This window comes from Maniola jurtina, chromosome 21 (genome assembly GCF_905333055.1).
Source record: "Maniola jurtina chromosome 21, ilManJurt1.1, whole genome shotgun sequence".
Classification (NCBI taxonomy): Eukaryota; Metazoa; Arthropoda; class Insecta; order Lepidoptera; family Nymphalidae; genus Maniola; species Maniola jurtina.
In genome coordinates this window covers 6,146,925-6,170,447 of record NC_060049.1, presented here as the reverse complement: position 1 = coordinate 6,170,447, position 23,523 = coordinate 6,146,925, and the positions used below count along the sequence as shown (strand labels likewise).

The following is a 23,523-nucleotide window of genomic DNA, read 5'->3' as shown; positions in this document are numbered from 1 at the left end:
AAATTTGATACAACACGCAAGTTCAAGCTAATTAGGCACATCGAATTTCACCTCATTAGCCTGCAAACTGAATAAATAAGGTACCAGAAAAAAGGGTAGGCAGGATTGGTATAAGTACAACAATATGCCGATAAAACTAAAAAATAAAACAACCGCAGTTGAATCAAACAAAAAAGAGAATGTAAAGATCGATGTCCGTGACAGCAATACGGCGAGAACAACGGTATTTCTACGATCTCCGAGGCGAACGAAACCGTCCCCAGTCGTCGAAGCGGCCTTAATCGCTATGGGTCGCTCATTGCGTTCTCTGACCGCGTATTCGCGTCCGTTCAAACTCACAAACGCGCGCCAAGCAACAACGGGATGCCCCTTTTCTAAACGGCAAAGGTCTCAAATAGCCCCAACGGCCGCCCTAAACGAGGAAATTTTTGCCAATGCCAAACCTTACTCTGAAGTTCCAGGCCCTAAGCCAATTCCTCTTCTAGGGAATACGTGGCGAATGGTACCAATCATCGGGCAATTCGACATTTCGGAATTCGCGAAAGTGACCAAGTTATTCTTGGAGAGATACGGTAGAATTGTTCGGTTGGGTGGTTTGATTGGGCGACCGGATTTGCTGTTTGTGTACGATGCAGATGAGATTGAAAGGATGTACAGGAGGGAGGGCCCTACGCCCTTTAGACCTGCTATGCCTTGTCTCGTGAAATACAAGTCGGAGGTTCGAAAGGATTTTTTTGGAGAGCTACCTGGTGTTGTTGGAGTGTAAGTTGATATTTTTAATAATACACCTGAATCTTAAAACAACAGGTTTCTTGACTTTCTAGGAAAGGCGTGTATAATATCTAGAGAGCGATGCATATGGATGACATTGAACCAAGGATCTAAGTAATCTCTTGCTTGTGATGAAAATCCAATCATATTTTGTTATTTTATTTCGAAAGAGTTTTTCAAAATTATTAGATAAGTACCAAACTACTAATAATAATTTTTATAGAGTCCAGAGCACAACTTTTTTGAAAACCTATTAGAAAATTAGAAATTCAAATCGGGGACATATCGGGGATGTTGTTACAAAAACCGGTTAGTGGTCACCATTGAGTACTTATGTAGGTATCAATGGTGGTCACTGTATTAGAGAATTTTGACGTTCACATAAAAATCAAGGTTTTCCATTCTACCGAGAGACTATTTCATCGCGATATTTACCTTGACTCATATGATTGTTTTGCATATTTTTTTAATATTTCAAAAGTCAGGTTTTCAAACCTGCATAATATTAGCTTATTCAATTTCAATTTATGTTCTACTAGCTTAAGCGGACTTAGTCCGCGTGGACTACACTTTCAAACCCCTATTTTACGCCTTTAGGGGTTGAATTTTCAAAAATCATTTCTTGAATTACTATCGAAACATGACGATTTAGTAGTTTGAGTTGTGCGTTGATAGATCAGTCAGGCAGGCAGTACCTTTTTCTTTTATATTAAGACCACTTAAGTACTCGATTTTGCTGATGATTTCGTCCCCGTGGATTTAGGTCATCCAATGGAACCCATTTTTCTGTGATCAAATGTCACCCTCCAGCTCTATCTATACTAACTAACTAATAAATAAAATTGAAGTGACTGTCTGTTTGAAAGGGATAATCTTCGGAATGGCACATAACATTACATACATTGTTCCATAAAAAAATTGGATTCCAACTCCTCAATCCTGATGCTGCAGGGGATCTGACCAATCTACGCGGGCGAAGCTGCGGGCATCGTCTAGGAAATAATAATTGTAGAGCGGGAGAGTGACAATTATAATTTATCCAAGCAAACTTTCACGTTGATCCATTGCCTTGTTACCACGTTGTCTCTCGAAATTCTCGAATAGGTACCTAATTACCATATAGCATTTCATGAATTGTAATTTGTAAATGTAGTTATTCTTCCTATATTCATGTTGGTGTTGTCGCAAAATACTCACACGCATTCTTTTCGCGTGTCGATTAGAAATTGTATTATCTAGTTCCATCGTATATTATTGTTTACAAAAGCATGAATAACGTCTTTCACTTACAAAATGGACAAGTGTAAATTAAAAATGTATAACACCCCCGACAAGTGTTAGGTTACAGTAACTAGAAAAGAGCTGATAACTTTCAAACGGCTGAACCGATTTTCTTGGATTATAGCTAAGAACACTCTCGATCAAGCCACCTTTCAAACAAAAAATACTAAATTAAAATCGGTTCATTAGTTTAGGAGCTACGATGCCACAGACAAATACACAGATATACACGGCTTTATAACACCCCTCTTTTTGGGTCGGGGGTTAAAAATGTGTCCTATCTATCTCACAGTTGAGAAGAGATATTTAAACTGCATTTAAGCCAGTCATGATAGCCTATTAGCATAAATGACTTGATTGTTTGCTCCATCATGCATGCGATGTGGCCCGAGGACGTAACTTAGACCTAGGCAGTGAAATGATGCAACTGCTTTTGTAATGCACTTGGCTATTGGGTATGGATTAGCTCATACGATTATAAACAAGGCGCGTTATAGGTACAACAGTTGAATACATACTGCAGGTGGCCTCATAGACAGACTTAACTCGTCTTTAAATTAATTAGATCAAGGTTATTATATTAGGATCACAAAAACCTGAATAATAATTAAGGTGATTAATGAGAACCTATAAATTGAATGTATGGAAGACCTTAGCCGGGTGGGTAGGTATAATATAATGCACAATTTTTAAACCAAGGACGCTGAAAAACATTTAGGGAGTTCTCCGCAAAAAACAACAATTTGGAGAACAGAGGCGAAGGACCGCATAAGATGAAAAAATAACTATTCTGTTCAAGGTCAGGTTATCCTAATCCTAATATTAATATTATAAATGTGAAAGTGTGGATGTTTGGAGTTCCCCACGGGATTTTCAAAAACTTATATCCACGCGAACGAAGTCGCGGACAACAGCTAGTCTATACTAATATTATAAAGAGGAAACCTTTGTATTTTTGTATGTTTGTATTGAATAGGCTCAAAAACTACTGGACCGATTTCAAAATTTCTTTTTCCATTACTTAGAGGGATTCTTCCGAATCCGTATAGGCTATATTTTATCCCGGAAAATAGACAAAATAAATGTCCACCCGTGCGAAGCCGGGGCGGGTCGCTAGTGTAAAATAAAGTAAGACTGACTGGGGACAACAGGTTTGAATTTGAATGGATTTCAATGAATTTCAGTAGGTAGTTAGCTTTTACAAGTCAATTCGTACGTCATTGTGCTAAAACATCAGTAAATAGTATGACCATTAGATGACTGATTTGTGATGCCGCGCCACATGGCATTTGTATTTATCACTTATCATTATCACTTCTCATTGTTAGCATGGAAGTAAAGAGGGGTCTCTCCGTCACTCGCTTCATACAAACGTAGTTCCAATTTCATTTAAATGTTAAGCAACCAAAGTCCATGATTTTGCAGACATAATAATTCTAGAAGCTAATATCTATGTCTGTGGTTTTCCAGATTTCTGTTAAAATATTCGGTTTCAAAGTTACGCGGTCTTAAAAATTTACATACAAATCTTTGAGCACCTGTAATTTTAAAACTACATACCTATTTTTAGAAAAATCTAAAACACCGATTGAAAGATGGGTGTGCCGACCGCTTCTCTGACCTCTCTCTCCCTCTTTCCTCTCTCTCTCTTTCTCTTTCCTCCGATCTTACCAGTGACCAAGAGTTTCTCTATGCTACTCGCGTTTTTCCTAGCAATCTGACTGAAGTAATCGAGCATCCGCCGCAATGTTTCTTATTGCAATCGATTAAATAATTTAAAAAAAATTAGGCCAATTTTTTTATATTATCTATTAGATTATAGTGAGTTACTAAGGTTAACTTATTCAGACAATATGAAGTGGTTGTCGGTTATATCAATGAGTGCAGTGGTACCTGCGTTTCTCTTTGAGACTTTTACGTGAGAGAATTTTTACCAAGCATCCTTGAACACATTTGTAAATTAAACTTTATTAACATTGACTAAGGTGTTTATTTGTTTGAACCTGAACATAATCACACCTATTTATTTGCTAGTGTGGCTAAGTAAAACCGGTGTAGTAAGTAAAGTTGGTCATAGCCTTTTATAACAACATGGTTTTACGTTAAGATTTCTTGTTATCCGCTGTTTATACCTAATATTTTAACTTGTTTGTACTTACCTACCTAGTATACCTAACATGTTTTAAATGTATTTTGATTTGAAATTAATTTATTTGCTAAAGCCTTGGCAAATGCTCGTTCCCACTCGGTAGTTTAACTGATTTTAATGAGACATAGGTAGTAGATACCCGTGTCCTGATCAATTGCTGAAGACTTCTTTGAGGAATTATTAGTAGTTACATACTATAATAATAATTCAATGGAAATCTTTAGCAGAACCCGTTCAATATCATTTCAAATTACCTACTACTAGCACTAGATTTAAACTAGATTTTCAATTTAGAGATTGTGTAGGTACTTTGGGTGCCTACAAAAGAAAATTATGAGACACAAATGTATGAGAGATTAAAGTAAATGTCATTTAATTTTAGATCATCTAAAATCTAAATTATTAAAACAATGAACCTAAAACTAAAAACCTTAAAAATTATTAAAAGAAGTCCCTTTAGGCAAGGTTCCGAAGACACTGGCAGCGTTCCCCCTTTGAATGGCTTTGTCGGAGGTAGCTGCCAGCTCTTCGGTCTCCTGTGATGTCGACTAACCCTTTTGATATTTCCCTAAAAAGCCTTAGAGCGCTAACTAGGACCCCACAGACCTAGGGTCTCGACACCGAATGGAACAAAATCATATTCGGAGCCTAGACCCCTGTAGGTCTAGGCTCCAAAGGCTAGTCTTTAAGTAAATTATGAGAGGGTCTTTACGTCCTTGAGAGGACGTAAAGAACCTCCAAGAGTTGCACCTTCTAGTTTTACCGCTTGTTTTTAAACGTAACTGAGAAGCGTAGTGATACTGTTCCACTTGGGAACTAGGGCGAAGCGAAAGTAACATACCTGCCCAGTACATAGCTGTCATGTCATCTCTATTTGAACGTGGTAACTGGTACTCGTATGCATGCACCAACTAGCACCCATTATCATCGTTAATTACTTCCGGTAGGTACAGCAATTTTGTAATGATTCTCTTTTCATAATGTGACATTATATGTATACCCGTAAAATCATTACAATTGGGTCGATTTTTAATTGACTACGTATAAAAAATAAGTAGGTAAGTAATATATTTATAAATTAACAAGAGTTATTTTTCAAAAAACTAGGTAAGTAGGTACTACCTAAGTAAGTAGTTAAAACAATTCGCCAATCACTTTATTAAGGGTTGATGAACTTACCTATCTACATGGCGACATGGCTGGAGACATTCGAGGTTGCTAACTATATAGGCCTCATAAGGAAGGCCCGAGTCATTCAGTGGACGATGGAGAGCGAAAACCATAGAGTTCCTATGGGGAAACCTAAATCCACGCGAAGTCGCGGGCGTCAACTATGTAGTATAGAGATAGAAGGGGGCAAAGGCGGTCTATTGGTTGATGACGATGACGACGATTCAATATAAATATTGAGAGAAAGAATATTTGTATTATAGAAGCAGGCCTTATTTTGCGGAAGTCCAAGATATACAAGTAACCAAAAGCTTAATTTGCAATAATCCGCCAAACCAACGAAATCTGTACCATACAGATTTCATTGGTTTGGCGGATTATACAAGCTTTTGGTTCCTTGTAGAAAAAATATTTTCTCAAGTAGGTAAGAATGACATACTAAGAACCTGTACAAAGGCAAACCCTTAGGGAGAACATCCATATAAGTATGAACAAACACACTCAGCCTTGTCGATAAGTCAATATTATACTTCTCGCCTAGGCATCTTTGAGTGTCTATTAGCGTATTTGTGTAAAGAGCAATCCCACCAAAAACATTTCATGTAAAATGTGGCCAAGACTCACAAGTTCATAATGCTTTCACTGTTAAAAAGTTATGAGATCTCTAGTAGAGCCAAGCCCCTAGCTGAGCTTAGAATTGCGCTGCCCATGGGACCTATCCCAAGTCCAAAGTATATAGCTCTTAAATGCTCTTGAGTATATCACATTTATAACAATAAAGAACAAATAACTCTACTTACAAGCTCTGATTTTACAAACCCTAAATCTTGGTTAAAAAAGGACGGCTTGGCCGTTTAATGTTCGTGGTACTTTTATCTGATATGACATTTAAGCCCGGAATAGCTTGTGCGACAATCATGAAGTATAATAAAAATTAGTAATTGTCGAACAAACTATTCCTTATGACCTTAATATAATATGTTATGTCATGTAATAGTTTCACGAACATTAAACGGCCAAGCCGTACTTTTTTAACCAAGATTTAGGGTTTGTAAAATCAGAGCTTGTAAGTAGAGTTATTTGTTCTTTATTGTTATAAATGTGATATACTCAAGAGCATTTAAGAGCTATATACTTTGGACTTGGGATAGGTCCCATGGGCAGCGCAATTCTAAGCTCAGCTAGGGGCTTGGCTCTACTAGAGATCTCATAACTTTTTAACAGTGAAAGCATTATGAACTTGTGAGTCTTGGCCACATTTTACATGAAATGTTTTTGGTGGGATTTCATTTCTTTTTGGCAGGTGCCCTAGAGTTTTTTTTGGATCTATTTTCTGTAGGTACCTACATCATTTTCATGGCCCGCTCTCTATCGTTACCTCTTTTTTTAAAAACTTTTATTCCACTTGCAATGTATGTAACTATGTTTGTTTGGGTGGAATCTTGCAACTCAATTTTAAAGCAGATCTCTTCTTAGTCTTAGAGTCTTTTAGGACTTCAGGAAACACATTTTTTAAATGTACAGACTGGGAAAAGTTTATTTTCATGTTGTTTGAATGAAATTTCTAGCCTACATACCAAATTTCAGTCTTCTAGGACTTAGGGAAGTACTTTAGAATTTTTGACTAGAGGGGTTTTGAATGGCAATAAATCTGAAACCATAACAGGTAGACAATTGATACTTGGTACGTTTGATAAGTCTGTCAAGGACATATTATCCTGAAAATATCAGCATTCTAGCGATAGACTTTACAAATAATTTGCTTCCCCCATACGTGAGAGTGGAGGGGGAAAATTTTGAATTTCTTAATTTTCCTGTAGTTTGTATGCAATTTCTAGTGTACACACCAAATTTCAGTCTTCTAGGACTTCGGGAAGTACCCTAGAATTACAGACTAGAAGTTTTGACTGTCAATAAATCTGAAACTATAAAAGCTAGACAATTGATACTCAATGCGTTTAATAAATCTGCCCAGGACATCTTATCCTGAAAATATCAGCATTCTAGCGACAGAATTTACAGATTTGCTTCACCCATAAGAGGCGTAGAGGGGGGGCATTTCCAATTTCATAATTTTCCTGTAGTTTGTAGTCAATTTCTAGTCTACATACCAAATTTCAGTCTTCTAGGACTTCGGGAAGTACCTTAGAGGTTTTGAGTAGAGGTTTTGATGATCATCAGTGAGGGACGAAATCGGCGTATTTTAGGTATCAATAAATCTGTAACCATAAAAGCTAGATATTTGATACTTGGTATATTTGGTAAATTTGCTGAGGACACCTTATACTGAAAATTTCAGCTTTCTAGCGTCATCCAGACCGAAGTTATGACGGGTCGAAAATACGGCGAAACACTTCGAGAAAAAGGTACGTAGCGCCCCGGCCGCCATTGGGCTCGTCTTGGCGGGGGCACTGCCGTGCCCCCTGATATTATGTCTAGCTCCTTTTTATTCATTAGGGTTTTAAAAACCATTTCCTAATTCTGCCACACAAAACGACATCGTAAAAACAAAGGAATTTTAATTTCTAAATATCTGGTCTGGTCTGGTGGGAGACTTCGGCCGTGGCTAGTTACCACCCTATCGGCAAAGCCGTGCCGCCAAGCGATTTAGCGTTCCGGTACGATGCCGTGTAGAAACCAAAGGAGTATGGGTTTAATTTAATGAAAAACTGCCATGCCCCTTCCAGGTTAGCCCGCTCCCATCTTAGACTGCATCATCACTTACCACCAGGTGAGATTGTAGTCAAGGGTTAACTATCTGAATAAACTAAAATAAAAAAGAAACGCCATCGTTATCCCTAAAAAGGCAGATCCTAATATTTTCAATCGATGTAGCAATTACCGCACTGCTGTAATCAGCGATGTGAGGTGGCCTGATGACAACAAATTCCTTGATATCTTTGCCAGGAACTGAATTTGGGGAATTCGTAATGTCATACGTTATGTATTCAGTAGGTATATCACTCTAAATAACTATAAATACTTACCTCTTGACTAAGATAACTATCAAAGATATTCAATCCACAATTGCCTATTGCATTTGCATTGTAATAATGCAACACAACTTGCATTTATACCTAGACTTGTTTACAATCCATCTACAATGTGTCTGTCTGTTAAGTTTTCATATCTCAACCATTCTATTCGATGAGCCTGTATGCGTCCACAGCTGCTGGACATAAGCCTTTCCAAGAGCGCGCCACCAAACATGGTCCTCCGCCTTCCTCATCTGACCGCTCCCCGCTACCTTCTTCAGGTCATCGGTCCAGTGGGTTGGCGGTCGTCCCACACTGTGCTTACCGATACGCGGTCTCCACTCCAGAACACGTTTGCCCCATCGGCCATCGGTTCTGCGACAGACATGACCTGCCCATTGCCATATTATCTCAACCACTGAACCGATTCTATTGAATTGGGCGCAGAAATAGTTTGCGACGAGACGTACATAGAATAGTTTTTAACCCCCGACCCAAAAAGAGGGGTGTTATAAGTTTGACGTGTGTATCTGTGTATCTGTCTGTGGCATCGTAGGCCGTAGCTCCTAAACGAATGAACCGATTTTAATTTTTTGTTTGAAAGATGGCTTGATTGAGAGTGTTCTTAGCTATAATCCAAGAAAATCGGTTCAGCCGTTTGAAAGTTATCAGCTTTTTTCTAGTTACTGTAACCTTCACTAGTCGGGGGTGTTATAAATTTTTAATTTACACTTGTATTCCAGTAACTCTCACTCTCAGGAGATTTTATAAAAACCTAAATCTACGAGGACGAAGTCGCTGGCAACGGTTAGTCGTGATTCGTGTAAATAATCACTGCATTGTTGCACGAACATCATAAATATTCTAAAGCAAGTAGATCTATGCAGTTGGTAATAATTTCATTTCTATTTTCATTCAGAAAGCTATTTCCTTTATCACATTCACGTGGTGAGTAATCCGGGTACAGTAAAATTCTCCTATCTATAGTTCCAAAACTGTACTTTGGACTGTAAACAAAGGTCCAAATTGCAGTCTGCAATTTAAAAATTATTTTTTCATTTTTTGCATGCATTTTTTGAATTATTTGGATGCAGTTTTATTACAATTGCTGAACGTAGGTTTGCAGTTTATGCGTTACTTGGACGATGGGTTCTTTTTAATTTGTAGTAGGTTAAACCTACCAGTACATTAAATAATACAATCATAGGTATATGTACCTACGTCTACGAGTCACATCTTACCAGACGTTATACCTATGGGTTAATTGTGGTAAAAAACAACTATAGGTATGTACCTACGTAGGTATTTTTCTATGGTAAAAACCAATGTGCTAAAAGATGATGTTACCTATAACAGTAAGATGAATGTAAATAGCCATATTATAGCGCTAGCTCAATACCAAAAAAAAACCGGCCAAGTGCGAGTCAGACTCGCGAACCGAGGATTCCGTACTACAGTCATATTTTTTTAAAAAACTATTCATAAAAATAAATAAAAATCAGCGATTTACGTACCTATACATCTAGAGCTTCGAGCTCTATCGTCTATCGAGATGTACAGGTAAATATTTTTCAAATTGATACCCCACTTGGTATAGGTATTAATCTTAGTTTGAAAGTTGAAAATACTAATTATTTATTATTATTGGTTTTAATTTTTTTTGACGTAACAACAAATTCACGGTTTTTGGATTTTACTCTACCGGGTGCTACCTATAAGAACTACCTACCTGCCAAATTTCATGATTCTAGGTCGACGGGAAATATCCTATAGGTTTCTTGACACTCAACAGACACGACAGACAGACAGACAGAAAACAAAATGACAAACAAAAAGGGTTTCTTTAGTACGGAACCCTAAAAACAGCGATAAATTAAATGGAAGTTCAAATAACATTATTTAATAGGTCCCTATTTGTAATAATAGTATCATGATACCTACCACAGCGTGGTATTCGATAGGACGTGCGGAGTTCGTGGTTCTTGTTCACGTATTTATGTGACCCGACAGCCTTGGGAATTTGTCGAAACGAATGCTCTATAGTCTATAAGTTACGAAATGTTTGCTTTGAGGTTTAGGTACGTATCAATGTATGGAGATTTCAATATTATGTAGCCGTTGTAGGATCATGATGTTTTAGGTTCTTTAGTCTGTGGTTCAAGTGCTGGATCAGACCAAAAAATCATTATGGTTTTCGGTCAAAGTTTTTAGTTCATCAACTATTGCTGTCTCGTTTCGACGTACGATGACGTCCCTTTCACTCGCCAGAAACACGAACCATAGAGTAAAGAAAAAAGATTACTGAAAATTCCCTCCAAAACTTATCTGCGAAACGTTAGGTATATTATGGTGTTATTGAAATAAAATTATTCATTTAACTTTATAATAATAGTAATTTAACTCGGGAAACTAATAATGCTCAAAGTAAGTATATTTCGATTTGCTTCCAGCATTTTCTAAATTATGATTTTATTCGTTGATTTTGAAAGAGCCACCCCTGTTTCGTGAGGTATCAAAAGTAGAGTATTGAACTTAGGGCTAATGCTGTCTTTGTCTTACTAAACGCCCCTAAACCATAAATGCAAAATCCTCGCTACGCTCGGGTGTTACTCTAAAATCCCTCGTTACGCTTGGGATTTATCCCGGCACCTGACGTAAGACATTACATTACCCCCATGCTGAAAAATCTGCTATTATACTTTTAAAAAGTTTTAAAAATATTAAATTTAACTTTCAGGCACGGCGAGCAATGGCGCAAATTTCGGTCAAAGGTTCAACGACCGATCTTGCAGCCGCAAACAGTGAAGAAGTACGTAACACCCATCGAGCTGGTGACGGAAGACTTCATCAAATACATGGAGAACGCGAGGGACGAAGTCGGTGATCTGCCACACGAGTTCGACAACGATATCCATCGGTGGTCACTTGAGTGTAAGTCATCATCATCATCATCAACTGATAGGCGTCCATTGTTGGACAAAGGTCTCTTGTAGAGACTTCCACACACCCCGGTCTTGCGGCGCCTAAATCCAGCGGCTCCTTGCGATTCGTTTGAGTAAAAATTATAGATTAATTAGCTGTACCCGGCATGCGTTGCAATCCATACTAATATTATAAATGCGAAAGTGTGCCTGTCTGTCTGCTACCTTTTCACTGCCTAACAGTTTAACCAATTCGGACGAAAGGTACAGAGTTAGCTTATATCCCGGGGACGGACATAGGCTTATTTTTTATCCCGGAAAATCAAAGAGTTCCCACGGGATTCCTAAGGATCCATTAGTTCAACCGATTTGTAAGAAAGGTACCGAGGCAGCTTGCGTCCATGTTATTGATATAGACAACTTTTTATCCCGGAAAACCGAACAGTTCCCACGGGATCTTCAAAAACCTACATCCACGCGGACGAAGTCGCGGGTATCCTCTAGTGCCACATAAAGTAAAGTGTTCCGTTGTATATTTTATTTATTGGTGCTTTTTTCTACATAATATTTTTGGTTTCTCCGTCTGGGTGCGTACATGAATAAGGAGACGGTGTCCCGACGTGTGAGCAAGCCTCATAAAAGTTATCCATTTGAGAGGCATGGATTTTCTTAACTCAGAGTACAGTACCTTACAGCATCATGATTAAGGACTTGGAGTTCAATGATGTATAATAGACATCTATAGATAAATTTGAATTGATTCCCTCCCTCCCTCAAGTCTTTTGCGTATTAACTTCACTTTAGTCTTACTTGATGTCTGATTGACTATTGAATTGTTTTCTTCCCAGGTATTGGTCGCGTGGCGCTTGACGTCCGGCTCGGCTGTCTCTCTCCCCAAACTAGCAGCAATTCAGAGCCACAACGCATCATCGACGCAGCCAAGTTCGCGCTGCGTAACGTCGCCGTGCTCGAGCTGAAGGCGCCTTACTGGCGATACTTCCCCACGCCGCTGTGGACCAAATACGTCAACAATATGAACTTCTTTGTCGAGTAAGTTGTGGATTCTGCCCCTCAGTACTTACTTCTTGATAGCTTCACTGAGCCAAGAGGATGGTGGTCGTTGGCACTCATCGCTTTGTTGGAACGCTATACGTCCACAGTTTGTGTGGTCTCACTATACGCTGCGATTAAACAGCTCTGAAAATGGAAGACGCCGAATCTGCTAAATGTCTGTCCAGAGCCAAGTTCTGCCCCTAAACAATAAAGGACATCCAACCGTTTGTGTACAACATTTGGCAACATTTAATTTTTAGTCAAAAACCTAAGGTTTCGGAACCTCCGTCCAACTTTACGAAGAATTCAATGACTGATGTTCACATCTTGAGGGTAGCAATGGTTATGGGTAGCAAAAAACAGGAAAACTGGAAAGGTGCGTTTTCGACTCGACGAAGTCAATCGCTTCGTTCTTTTCCAATGGAAAATCGACTAACTAGGGCTGCAGACCTTTATGATGCCTAGCGGTTCGATGGATACTGAAAATATGTTTACTCAAATTATTTATTATTCTTGCAGATTATGCTCACGCTACATCAACGAAGCACTGGAGCGTTTGAAGACCAAGAAAGTCACGTCAGAGAACGACCTCTCCTTGCTCGAGCGAGTTCTACAGAGTGAGGGCGACCCAAAGATTGCGACTATCATGGCCCTAGACCTTATACTTGTTGGCATTGATACGGTACGTAAATAGTATATCTGAAAAAAATAGGGTAGTTACATAGCATAAAATAAAATATTGATATAAAAATATACAAATGTTAACCTACCATAAATTAAAAAGTCATCAAAGTCAGTGGTGATTGTGGGCATGGTGGCCAAGATACTGGCGCTATAGCCAAGATTAGCCTTTGGATTAAATAAGCGAGTCCTTGATCACCTGGCGCATTAAAAAAATCATGTCTAAGCATCGCTAAAACGTAGCACTTCTTTCTATTAGGTACTACGAAAAGAGCTCAGACGTATATATCTGATTCAGTTCTGATAGAGTTTATGCAGTAAAAGCTTAAATAAACCCGTACTTTTCAGATATCAATGGCAGTCTGTTCAATTTTATACCAAGCGGCGACAAGGTTGGAGCAACAGGACAAAATGGCGGAGGAAATCAAAAGAGTGCTACCCGACCCCAGTAAACCCTTGAGCTATTCCGATTTGGACAAACTTCATTATACCAAAGCTTTTGTTAGGGAAGTTTTCAGGTTAGTAGAAACGAGTTTATTATTGTAGAGGCAAAATTTAGAGCCTCGACAGCTCAACGGTAGAGGAGCGGACTGAATTCCGAAAGGTCGGCGGTTCAAACCCCACCCGTTGCACTATTGTCGTACCCACTCCCGGCACAAGCTTTACGCTTAATTGGAGGGGAAAGGGGGAGTATTAGTCATGATTAACATGGCTAATATTCTTTTTATAACAATTTATTCTAGAAAAAATCTAAATTTTTCAGAATGTACTCAACAGTCATCGGCAATGGCAGAACTCTTCAAGAAGACGACGTCATCTGTGGATACCACATCCCAAAAGGAGTAAGTAGACGAGACCTTTTGGGGTTTCAGTCCCTACTCTTATTCATTCTCAATTCTCATTTTGAAACTACATTTAACTCAATAGTCACCCATTCCTTTATTTCCTTACCTTCTGGAACAGGCTTTTATGTTAGTTGTAGATGAATTAATGAGAAGTCTTGGTTACTATTTTATTTGTTCGGGAATAGATGATTTAGGTTCAATGGACGGTCGTACGAAGCGATTTGCTTCCTCTTTTCTAATCCCAACTGCTAGGATGTTGAACTCCCTTCTGGCATCAGTTTTCCCTTCCAGTGGTATGGGTATTGGTACCTTCAAGTCAAGAGTGAATAGGCAACTTCTAGGCAAGCGCGCTCCATCTTAGGCTGCGTCATCACTTGCTAGCAAGTCTGATTGCAGCCAAGCGCTAGGCTATCTAATTTAAAAAAAAAAACTTCGAGGCAACGCTTGGTAGTTTCAAAGCGTGTGGCTATAGCTATAGTAGCGTCATCTTGTGTCTCTATGTGGAGATCACCACTCATTTAAATAAATAAATAAAATCAATAATATTTTATTTCAGAAAGGTCCATATTATTACAAGATAATTACAAATTTAGTATGTTCGTCACAATAATTCCTTACAATTATTATGTTAGTACCTACCTACTAAGTAAATATAAGCAGCCTACCGTGGCAACTCTAGTCACCCGGTGGCCACAGCTACCTAATGTTTCGTTATTGGGCAGCTTAACCTATCTCTAATTGCATCCAGAATGCCGTTGTGACTGCTACAAAGGCGCTGTAGGCATAAACAAAAAATCTTTTGGGTATTTGTAGAGGTTCATTATTTAATTGTTTTCATTCAGGTACAAGTTGTATTCCCGACCATCGTAACGGGGAATATGGAGCAGTTCGTCTCCAACCCTGATGAGTTCAGGCCGGAGCGGTGGTTGGAGAGCACTGGCCGCCTGCACTCTTTCGCATCTCTGCCCTACGGCTTTGGCGCAAGGATCTGCTTGGGACGAAGATTTGCTGATCTGGAGATACAAGTCCTTTTAGCTAAGGTATAGAAACAATTTTGCTTCAAAAGTATTCTCCTCTTCTTTCTGCTGACAGCCTGGTAATACTCATGTAATGGACTCTACAGTTAATAGATAAGTGACAAAGTTTTCTGTGTTATTTGTTTCAATCCACTGCCGGCTCACTACAGAGAACGGGTCTCCACTCAGAGTGATAAAGGTCTCACATGTAGGTACCTCATATGAAATTTATGAAGACATGGTATATGGTACACTGTAATTTTTATTTCTCAAATATGACTGCTTGCTACAGCTAAGACTTGGCATGCCTAGTAAAATCCACATGGAGCAGTTTATCTCTTTATCTGACATAAATCTGTCTCGTTTTAACTGAAACTTAAGTCTTAGCAAATTCAAAGTGCGGTCTATAGATTTCAACCTAAGATCTATGATATAAACTCAAAATGTTTCTGTTCTCCAGTTGCTGCGCAGGTATAGGCTGGAGTACCACCACGCGCCGCTGGAGTACGCCGTCACATTCATGTACGCGCCCGATGGCCCGCTGCGCTTGCGCATGCTTGAACGATAAACTTGCGTCGTATTCCTCATTACTGAGGGTCACGACCCCCTTCGATTAATTCATAATCATTGAATTAAATGTATATCACCTAAAACACGGCTATTCTGCACAAAAATCATTTTGTACTACGAAGCTGTCAAACTTTACATTCACTTCACACTGGCCGATCTGAGTTCCGAGTTGAGTTGAGTTTGAGTGAAAAAATTCTTGTTTGGAATAGCCAATCTAGTGTGTAGTTACTACATATCGTTGTCGAGATTCGACTAGAAATAATAATAAAATACAAATATTAAATATTAAAATAAATCTACCTATCTGTAATTTGTCGATAAGTAGCTGACAAACGTTGTTACTTACAGTTAAAAAAATTTATGGTCTTTTTGACAAAAATATAATATAGGTAACAACGCTTTTTAAGTAAGTTATCGACAGAATAAATTGATTAACGATCGTGAGTACGATATACTCAACTCTACGATTATTTTATCAGATGTTAGTGACAATAACCGGGACCACGGTTTAACTTGCTCAAATGTTTATTATCGGCCAAAATGAATCTATCATTAACTTGTCGATAAGTTACTTAGCAACGCTGTTATTTGTCAAAAAGACCTTTGAAGAATAACAACATTGCTAAGTAACTTATCGACAGATTACAGATAGATTGATTATTATTATTAATTTCGGCCGTTAGTATATACCTACTTATTTTGAATAATATATTCGTGAATAATGTAAGATATTTAAGTAAATTAAATTACAATAATGCATGGTGAACACACTGCCTTTGTTTCATTATTTATATTTCGCGTCTTATTTTATTTTTAACGTAAAAATATCATATAATTATGGACTTATTCATATATTATTATGATTTTTGTAAATAAATATGTACTGAGAAATCCAAAGTTGTTTGCTTTTTTAATTGCTCCTTCTCCAAGTCCGTCCTTGGTTTACTCCAATCTCACCTGGTGGTAAGTGATGATGCAGCAAGCTGCAAGATGGAAGCGGGCTAACCTGGAAGGGTATGACAGTTTTCATTAAATTCCTTTAGTTCCTACACGTGATCGTACCGGAACGCTAAATCGCTTGTCAGCAGGGTTTTGCCGGTAGGGTGGTAACTAGCCACGGCCGAAGCCTCCAACCAGACAAATTTGCTTTATTAAACTAGCTGATGAACGGCACGCGTTGCAATCCGACTCACGCGCCAGCTGTACTTTTATGGCACTATCAATAAATCTTTACGCAAGTGCAACAACATTGTACAAAGTTTCAACTCAATCCGTTGATTGATGCGCAAACGCATGGATAACAAATAACGAACAGACGGACAAAGACTAATTTTTATAACCCCCTCTCAGCAATAATTTAAGTAGATTATTATAAGTTATAACATTTCTGTGTAGGCTCTTTTATCACTTCTATGCACATTTTCTGAATTCTACGACCGTTGTCTAGAGTTTGTCTAATAAGTAGGTATTCATGAAGTCAGTAAATAGTTTTTAAACGTTACTAGGATATTGTGTAACTACGTATATAGTAATGTATCTACTTTTAGTAACTGGAAACTTAGAGTTGAGACAACTAGGCAGTTATTCTCGCAAATGTTAGTGCTTAGCAGATATTTATACTATGTAGTAACACTAACACACGTCCGTCCGGTCGTTAAAAAGTTGCCTAACACCACAAAATACCTACTTAATGAGACTTAGCAGCTTCCAGATAACTCAGCTGAATGATAGCCGAGCTCAATTGACATTTATTTTTAATCCATTGAAGGTTTTCCACGAGAAATTATTTTAATGTCACTCAATGAAGCAGCAGCATATACCTATAGTACGCTCAAAAAAAGAAATCTAAGCAATCCGTCCGTCTGTCCGTCCGTCTGACTGTCTATCAGCGGGCTGTATATCATGAACCGTAATACTCGTAGGTCGAAAGTTGCCACAGTGTATATTTCTATTGGCGCTACAACAAACTAATAAAAACTAAATAGTCGCCTGGGTGGAGAAGACATTTCCCCTCAATAGCTACGGTTAAGGAGCGGACTGAATTTCGAAAGGTCGGCGGTTCAAATCCCACTCGTTGCACTATTTTTGTATCTACTCCTACCTAGCTTCTTTTTCTACGAGTTTCTTGCTGGTTCTCATCGGTAGGAACGGCATTCCGGACCAGTGCTAAATTATTTGACGATTCAAAAGCTCTTGTAAAAGTTAATTTGAATAAAAATCTATTCTATTCTATTCTAGCACAAGCTTTACGCTTAGTTGGCGGCGATATAACATAATATAAAAATTCAAAATTCAAAATTCAAATTATTTTTATTCAATTAAACTTTTACAAGTGCTTTTGAATCGTCAAAATAATCTACCACTGGTTCGGAATGCTGTTCCTACCGAGAAGAACCAGCAAGAAACTCGGCGGTTGCTCTTTTCAAATGTACAATTTACAATAATATGCCATACTGTATACAAGCAATTGCAGCGCCGTGTATTGCTGGAGCGCATCAAATCCAAGCTTTTTTGTCATTTACATAATCTTCGATTGTATAATAAGCTTTTTTCAGGAGCATACTTTTAATAGATTTTTTAAACTTGTGTAAAGGCAAGTCTAAAATTGATTGTGGAATTTTATTATAAAATATTACACTCATTCCCACAAACGATTTTCCAACTTTCCTGAGGCGGAGCGTAGGATATGCGAGCCTATCACGGTTTCTAGTTTGCCGGTCGTGGAAATCACCGATTTTTTTGTAACTATGAATGTTTTGTCGTACAAAAATTATATTAGCGTAAATATATTGAGAAGCTACTGTAAGAATACCTATTTCCTTAAATTTCTCTCGTAGGGAATCGCGCGGTTTTAAATTATAGATTGCGCGTATTGCCCTTTTTTGTAATACGAAAATTTTTCCAATATCTGCCGCTTTACCCCATAGTAAGATTCCGTAAGACATAATACTGTGAAAATAGGCAAAATATACAATTTTTGCAGTTTCCACATCAGTTATCTGTCGAATCTTTCTAACAGCGTAAGCAGCAGAGCTGAGTTTACCAGCAAGTGTTGATATATGGGCGTTCCATTGAAGCTTTGCATCTAAAGTTATCCCTAGGAACACGGTAGTTTCTTCTACTTTCAACATATCATTATTTACCATTAAATTAAAATCATTTGCCGTCTTAGTATTGGGCAATGCGAATTCGACACACTTAGTTTTCTTTGCATTTAAAAGCAAATTATTAACAGTAAACCAATGAGTAACCTGCGATATGGTTCTATTTACATCGTCAAAATTATTATAATTTCTATCGACTTTAAAAATCAAAGACGTATCATCAGCAAATAGTACAATATCGCAATTATTTTGGACGAAATATGGTAAATCGTTTATATATACCAAAAACATGAAGGGACCTAAGATAGAGCCTTGTGGAACACCCATTAGTGAGGCTGATCCGGATGACTTCACATCATTTACACATACAGTTTGTATACGATCACTGAGGTAGGACGCAATGAGACTAAGCGCAGAGTCTTTGATTCCATAGTGGTTCAATTTAGCCAAGAGAGTCTCATGCGAAACGCAATCGAATGCTTTAGACAAATCACAGAAAATTCCAATAGCATTCTGTGAGTTCTCCCATGCATCGAATATATGCTTTAAAAGCATTGCGCCCGCATCGATTGTTGATCGACCTTTAGTAAAACCATACTGCTCCGAATGAAGTAATTTATTCAGATTAAAGTGCTGGAGCAGTTGGTTGAGCATAATTTTTTCAAATATCTTGCTAAAAGTCGGTAAAATTGAAATTGGCCTGTAATTATTTGGGTCAGTTTTACTACCCGATTTAAAAAGAGGAATTAATTTACTGTATTTCATAAGATCTGGAAAGGATCCTGAATCTACGGACTCATTAAAGATTAGAGCAAGATATGGAGCAACAATATCAATAATATTGCTGATTACTTTTACTGAAATTCCCCATAGGTCTCCGGTTTTTTTGTACTGTAGCGATTTGAATACTTTAACAATATCATATGGGGTAACGTGTTCAAATTTAAATAATACACTGCACTCAGAAACATTGCTCCTTAGAAGAGTGTAGGCTTTCGTTGGCGACGAGTTAAGGGAACTGGTAGTGGTGACTGGAATGTTTCGAAAAAAGTCCTCAAATACGTTTGCTATTTCTAAGTCGGAGTCAGTAATATGGTTGTTAATTTTAAGTTCCAATTTATTATTTTCCACTTTACGTTTCCCAGTTTCATCTGTGATGATATCCCAAGCTGCTTTGATTTTATTATCAGAATTAATAATTTTCTGTTTTATGTGAATTGACTTAGCTTGTATGCAAACATTTCTAAATAATTTTGAATAATTTCTTACATACTGAACAAATGTTGGAGTATAATTATATTGCTTTTCTGCATACAAGTCAAACAGCTTGTTCCTACTTTTATAAATGCCAGCAGTAGCCCACTCACTAAATTTAAGATTTTTAAACAATCTTTTTTCTATGACTTTAAAAATACAATTAAATTGGGAGTTTATACAGCTAAAAAAAGCTTTATAGAGTTCATCCGGACCACCCTGTGTAAGGTCAATTGTAGGTAAAGTAGATAAAATATTGAGTTTGAATTGCCTTACTTTTTTGGTGGTGACTGGCCTATACTTTATAACTTTTGTTATATTTTGTTGAGAGCTGGGAACAGATATCATTTGTCCACAGTGGTCGGATCTAAGAGTGGTGATAATGGATTTTTTAACAATTTTACAATCACCAAAAATGTTATCAATACAAGTAGCTGAAGTTGCAGTTACACGTGTTGGCTCAACAAAAATGTTTTCTAAATTAAAACTTTTAAATAAGTTAAGTAATCTGTCTGTAAAGGAGGTGTGAAGTAAAATATCAATATTAAAGTCTCCACAAATCAATATTTTTTTTGATGACCTACATATCCGCCTCAGTGCCTCCTCCATGACGTCCTCAAACAGAGAAAAGTCACCCGAAGGAGGTCGGTATGCGCAAACTATAATATATCGCTCCAGCTCAACACAGGACAGCTCAATAGTGCGTTCAACCGAAAGATTAAGAATGTCTTTTCGTTCCTTGTAATTAATGTTGTTGCGGGTTATTATCATAGATCCTCCGCGAATAGCCTTCTTTCTTGTGAACGCACTTGACAATGAATAATTTCCAAGATTGACAATTAATTGATAACTATTGAGCCAATGCTCAGTAAGGCATAGAATATCGATATCTAATTTTTTTATAAAAAGTTCAATTTCATATTCTTTTCCAGACCAGAAAATGTACCTACCGATGTAAGTAAATAGTCATATAATGCTAATAAACAGATTTGATCCAATACAAGTTTACCTTGAGTTCCCTAGATTCTATAATTGCACCTACCAAGGTATTCTTTTGTTTTATGACGAATATCTTCAGATAGGTAAGTACATAGATGAGTGAGAAAATTCACACTCTTACAATAATTGCTATGTAAGTTATGTAACAATGGGGCTAGTGCTATAAATCTGATAGTAAAGCTCAGATTATGGAGGACTCTCAGGTATGCAGGTTTCCTCACGATGTTTTCCTTCACCGTTAAGTGATATATTTTTTTATAATTATTGTTTAAAACGCACATAAAACTCCGCAAAGTAGTGGTGCGTGCCCGGACTCAACCCCCCGAGCCCGACCTCCTGAATAGGAGGACTTCTTAACCACTAGGCTATCACAGCATCGTGCTCGTAGTATTTACAGAAATGTAGAAATCTGTATAGCTAGGCGTGGGAGAAGTGGGCCCTCACCTACGGCCTCGCACTTAATAGGGCCTCGCGAGGCCCCTCAAAGTGCCTCTATCTGATCTAGGTTTAATATAATAAATTCTAATCTAAGTTTGAGTAAAACCTAGATTAGAGAGGCCTAGAGAGACACAAAAAGAAGTTTTTCTAACTTATAAATCATAATTATTGTTAAAATACTTAAGAAACAATATAAAAACAGAAAAGTCGAATTAAAAAAAACATTCGTCACTATCAACTCCAGAGTAGACTTCTCAATGGCTAAGTCGCACTGGAAAACGCTGCTTTGGAAGACCCCGGATATGATGGCCGATCTCAAGAGAGTAATTGGGATCCGCGGGATAAAAGGCGGCACAAATTCTTCTGTGGCGATCCTTGTTAACTCCCGACCCAAAAGAGTGGTGTTATAAGTTTGACGTATCTGTTTGTGGCATCGTAGCTCCTAAACTAATGAACCGATTTTCATTTAGTTTTTTTTTTGTTTGAAAGGTGGCTTGATCGAGAGTGTTCTTAGCTATAATCCATGAAATTCGGTTCAGCCGTTTGAAAGTTATCAGCTCTTTTCTAGTTACTGTAACCTTCACTTGTCGGGGGTGTTATAAATTTTTAATTTACAGTTGTTGTTAAATTATAATATTATAAAGACTGAAAATACAGAATAAAATTTAAAAACAAAGGGCCGACCCCTTTATCACTAAAGCGATCTCTTCCATTATATCATTGTCGGACATTCGCATTGCTGAACAGTTCTCGAAGTTCGAAATGCTTTCAATCATTCGAAGATCTATTACTTTCTCTTGAACGACTATAATATGTTACAGGAAAAGTCTACAAGATGTGCAAGGTTGAATTTGCCTGGGCAGAGTCGATTTTGCATGGCGGTACTAAGCAGAAATGCGTCAAATGGTTGAATAAAACTCGGTGAATCGTGGGTTCAATTAAATACTGGATTCTAAATTAGGGAAGTCCTTCTTCTAGGGCCAGCAAAAAGCTTCCCTAACATAGTTTTAGGGTTTCGTACCTCATAAGAAAAAAAGGAACCCTTAGAGGATCACTTTGTTATGAGTCGTGTCGGTCAAGAAAGGGAAAAATCAGGAAACTGTGAGTTTGTGGTTACATCACAAAAACATTGAAATGTGTTCTGTAGTACGTAACGCGCAGTGCGCGAGTCTGACTCGCACTTGGCCGGTTTTTTTTCTCAAAACATCTCCCTTATTTGGATTAATAAATAAATTCTGCTAATGAGCAACCTACTCGTATGTTTGGGAACTTGACAAACTCGATGCCGGGCATTGTCAATTTTGCACACCTTACAGATTTGATCCGTAACATGCATAAGTAACTAAGTAAGTAATAACCAATATCAATGCGTTTTATTTATTGAACTGAAACACCGTATCATAGGTTGTACTTTGCATCGTATGTGCGCGTGCGAGTTTCCATTTTACAACGATATAGGATTCCGTCCGGCATGACTGTCAGTTGCCACAAATATGGATAAGAGTAATAATGACGCTAGAGCGCTAGGTACCTGTATGGCCAAAGTGACAGTTATTTATGCAATATACGCGACTCTGATTTACGTTTTCAAAAATCCCTTGGGAACTCTTTGTTATATTTTGAGATTCAAGCTAACTCTGTGTTGTTCCTGCCCATCAAATTTCGGTTAAGAGGATAAGTGAAAACTTGAAAATGTAACAGATAGACCGAAAGATAGATGAACTTTCGCATTTATATAAGTTTCACCTCACCATAGTTTTCTCATTAAAACATAGATTATTCTATGGCTGAGCTCGTTTCGTTTTAAAAGAAATTAAAACGTAAAAGGTGCTATGTCAATTTCTATCTTCTTTTTATCTTAACAAAACCATGGCCCTAATAACACCGTCCTGCCACATACACACAGGTTTCTTCGCAATGTTTTCCTTCACCATTAAAGCAAGTGATACTTACTTAATTGTTTAAAACGCACAGAACTGAAAAGTTAGAGGTGTGTGACAGGGACCGAATCCCGGACCCACCGACTAGACAAGCCGGCGCGGTCTTAACCACCAAACTATCACTGCCTTTATCTTTCGTGATGACTAGGTGCAAAAGTTACTCAAATTAATATTTGAGTAACTATATTAATTATTTTTGTTTGAATGTATGTACGAGTATGTATGGATGTATATTGTATGGATGTTTGTATGTATGGATGGATGTTTGTTATTCTTTCACTTAAAAACTATTAGACGGATTTGGCTGAAATTTGGAATAGGGATAGATTATACCCTGGATTAATACATAGGCTACT

At 37.8% G+C, this 23,523-nt stretch overlaps 1 protein-coding gene across 2 annotated transcripts; it reads left to right on the top strand.

The window, feature by feature from the left end:
* The first annotated feature begins 263 nt into the window (after window positions 1-263).
* LOC123876231 (probable cytochrome P450 301a1, mitochondrial) lies at window positions 264-16,098 on the top strand. Of its 2 annotated transcripts, XM_045922417.1 has the most exons (9): window positions 264-762; window positions 11,084-11,277; window positions 12,116-12,317; window positions 12,840-13,002; window positions 13,350-13,519; window positions 13,765-13,843; window positions 14,689-14,886; window positions 15,323-15,466; window positions 16,065-16,098. In XM_045922417.1, exons 1-8 carry the CDS (start codon window positions 287-289, stop codon window positions 15,428-15,430), a joined length of 1,590 nt encoding a protein of 529 aa, XP_045778373.1. In that variant the 5' UTR covers window positions 264-286; the 3' UTR covers window positions 15,431-15,466; window positions 16,065-16,098. The 2 variants fall into 2 exon arrangements, with proteins under 2 accessions (XP_045778373.1, XP_045778371.1); XM_045922415.1 differs by lacking the exon at window positions 16,065-16,098 and having other exon boundaries at window positions 15,323-16,052.
* Window positions 16,099-23,523: the final 7,425 nt, after the last annotated feature.

Coding starts and splice junctions, on each gene's coding strand:
- LOC123876231 (XM_045922417.1), top strand. CDS start 287: ATGGGTCGCTCATTGCGTTCTCTGACCGCGTATTCGCGTCCGTTCAAA. Junction 11,278..12,115: donor CCATCGGTGGTCACTTGAGT/GTAAGTCATCAT, acceptor TTTTCTTCCCAG/GTATTGGTCGCGTGGCGCTT. Junction 13,520..13,764: donor TTTGTTAGGGAAGTTTTCAG/GTTAGTAGAAAC, acceptor TAAATTTTTCAG/AATGTACTCAACAGTCATCG.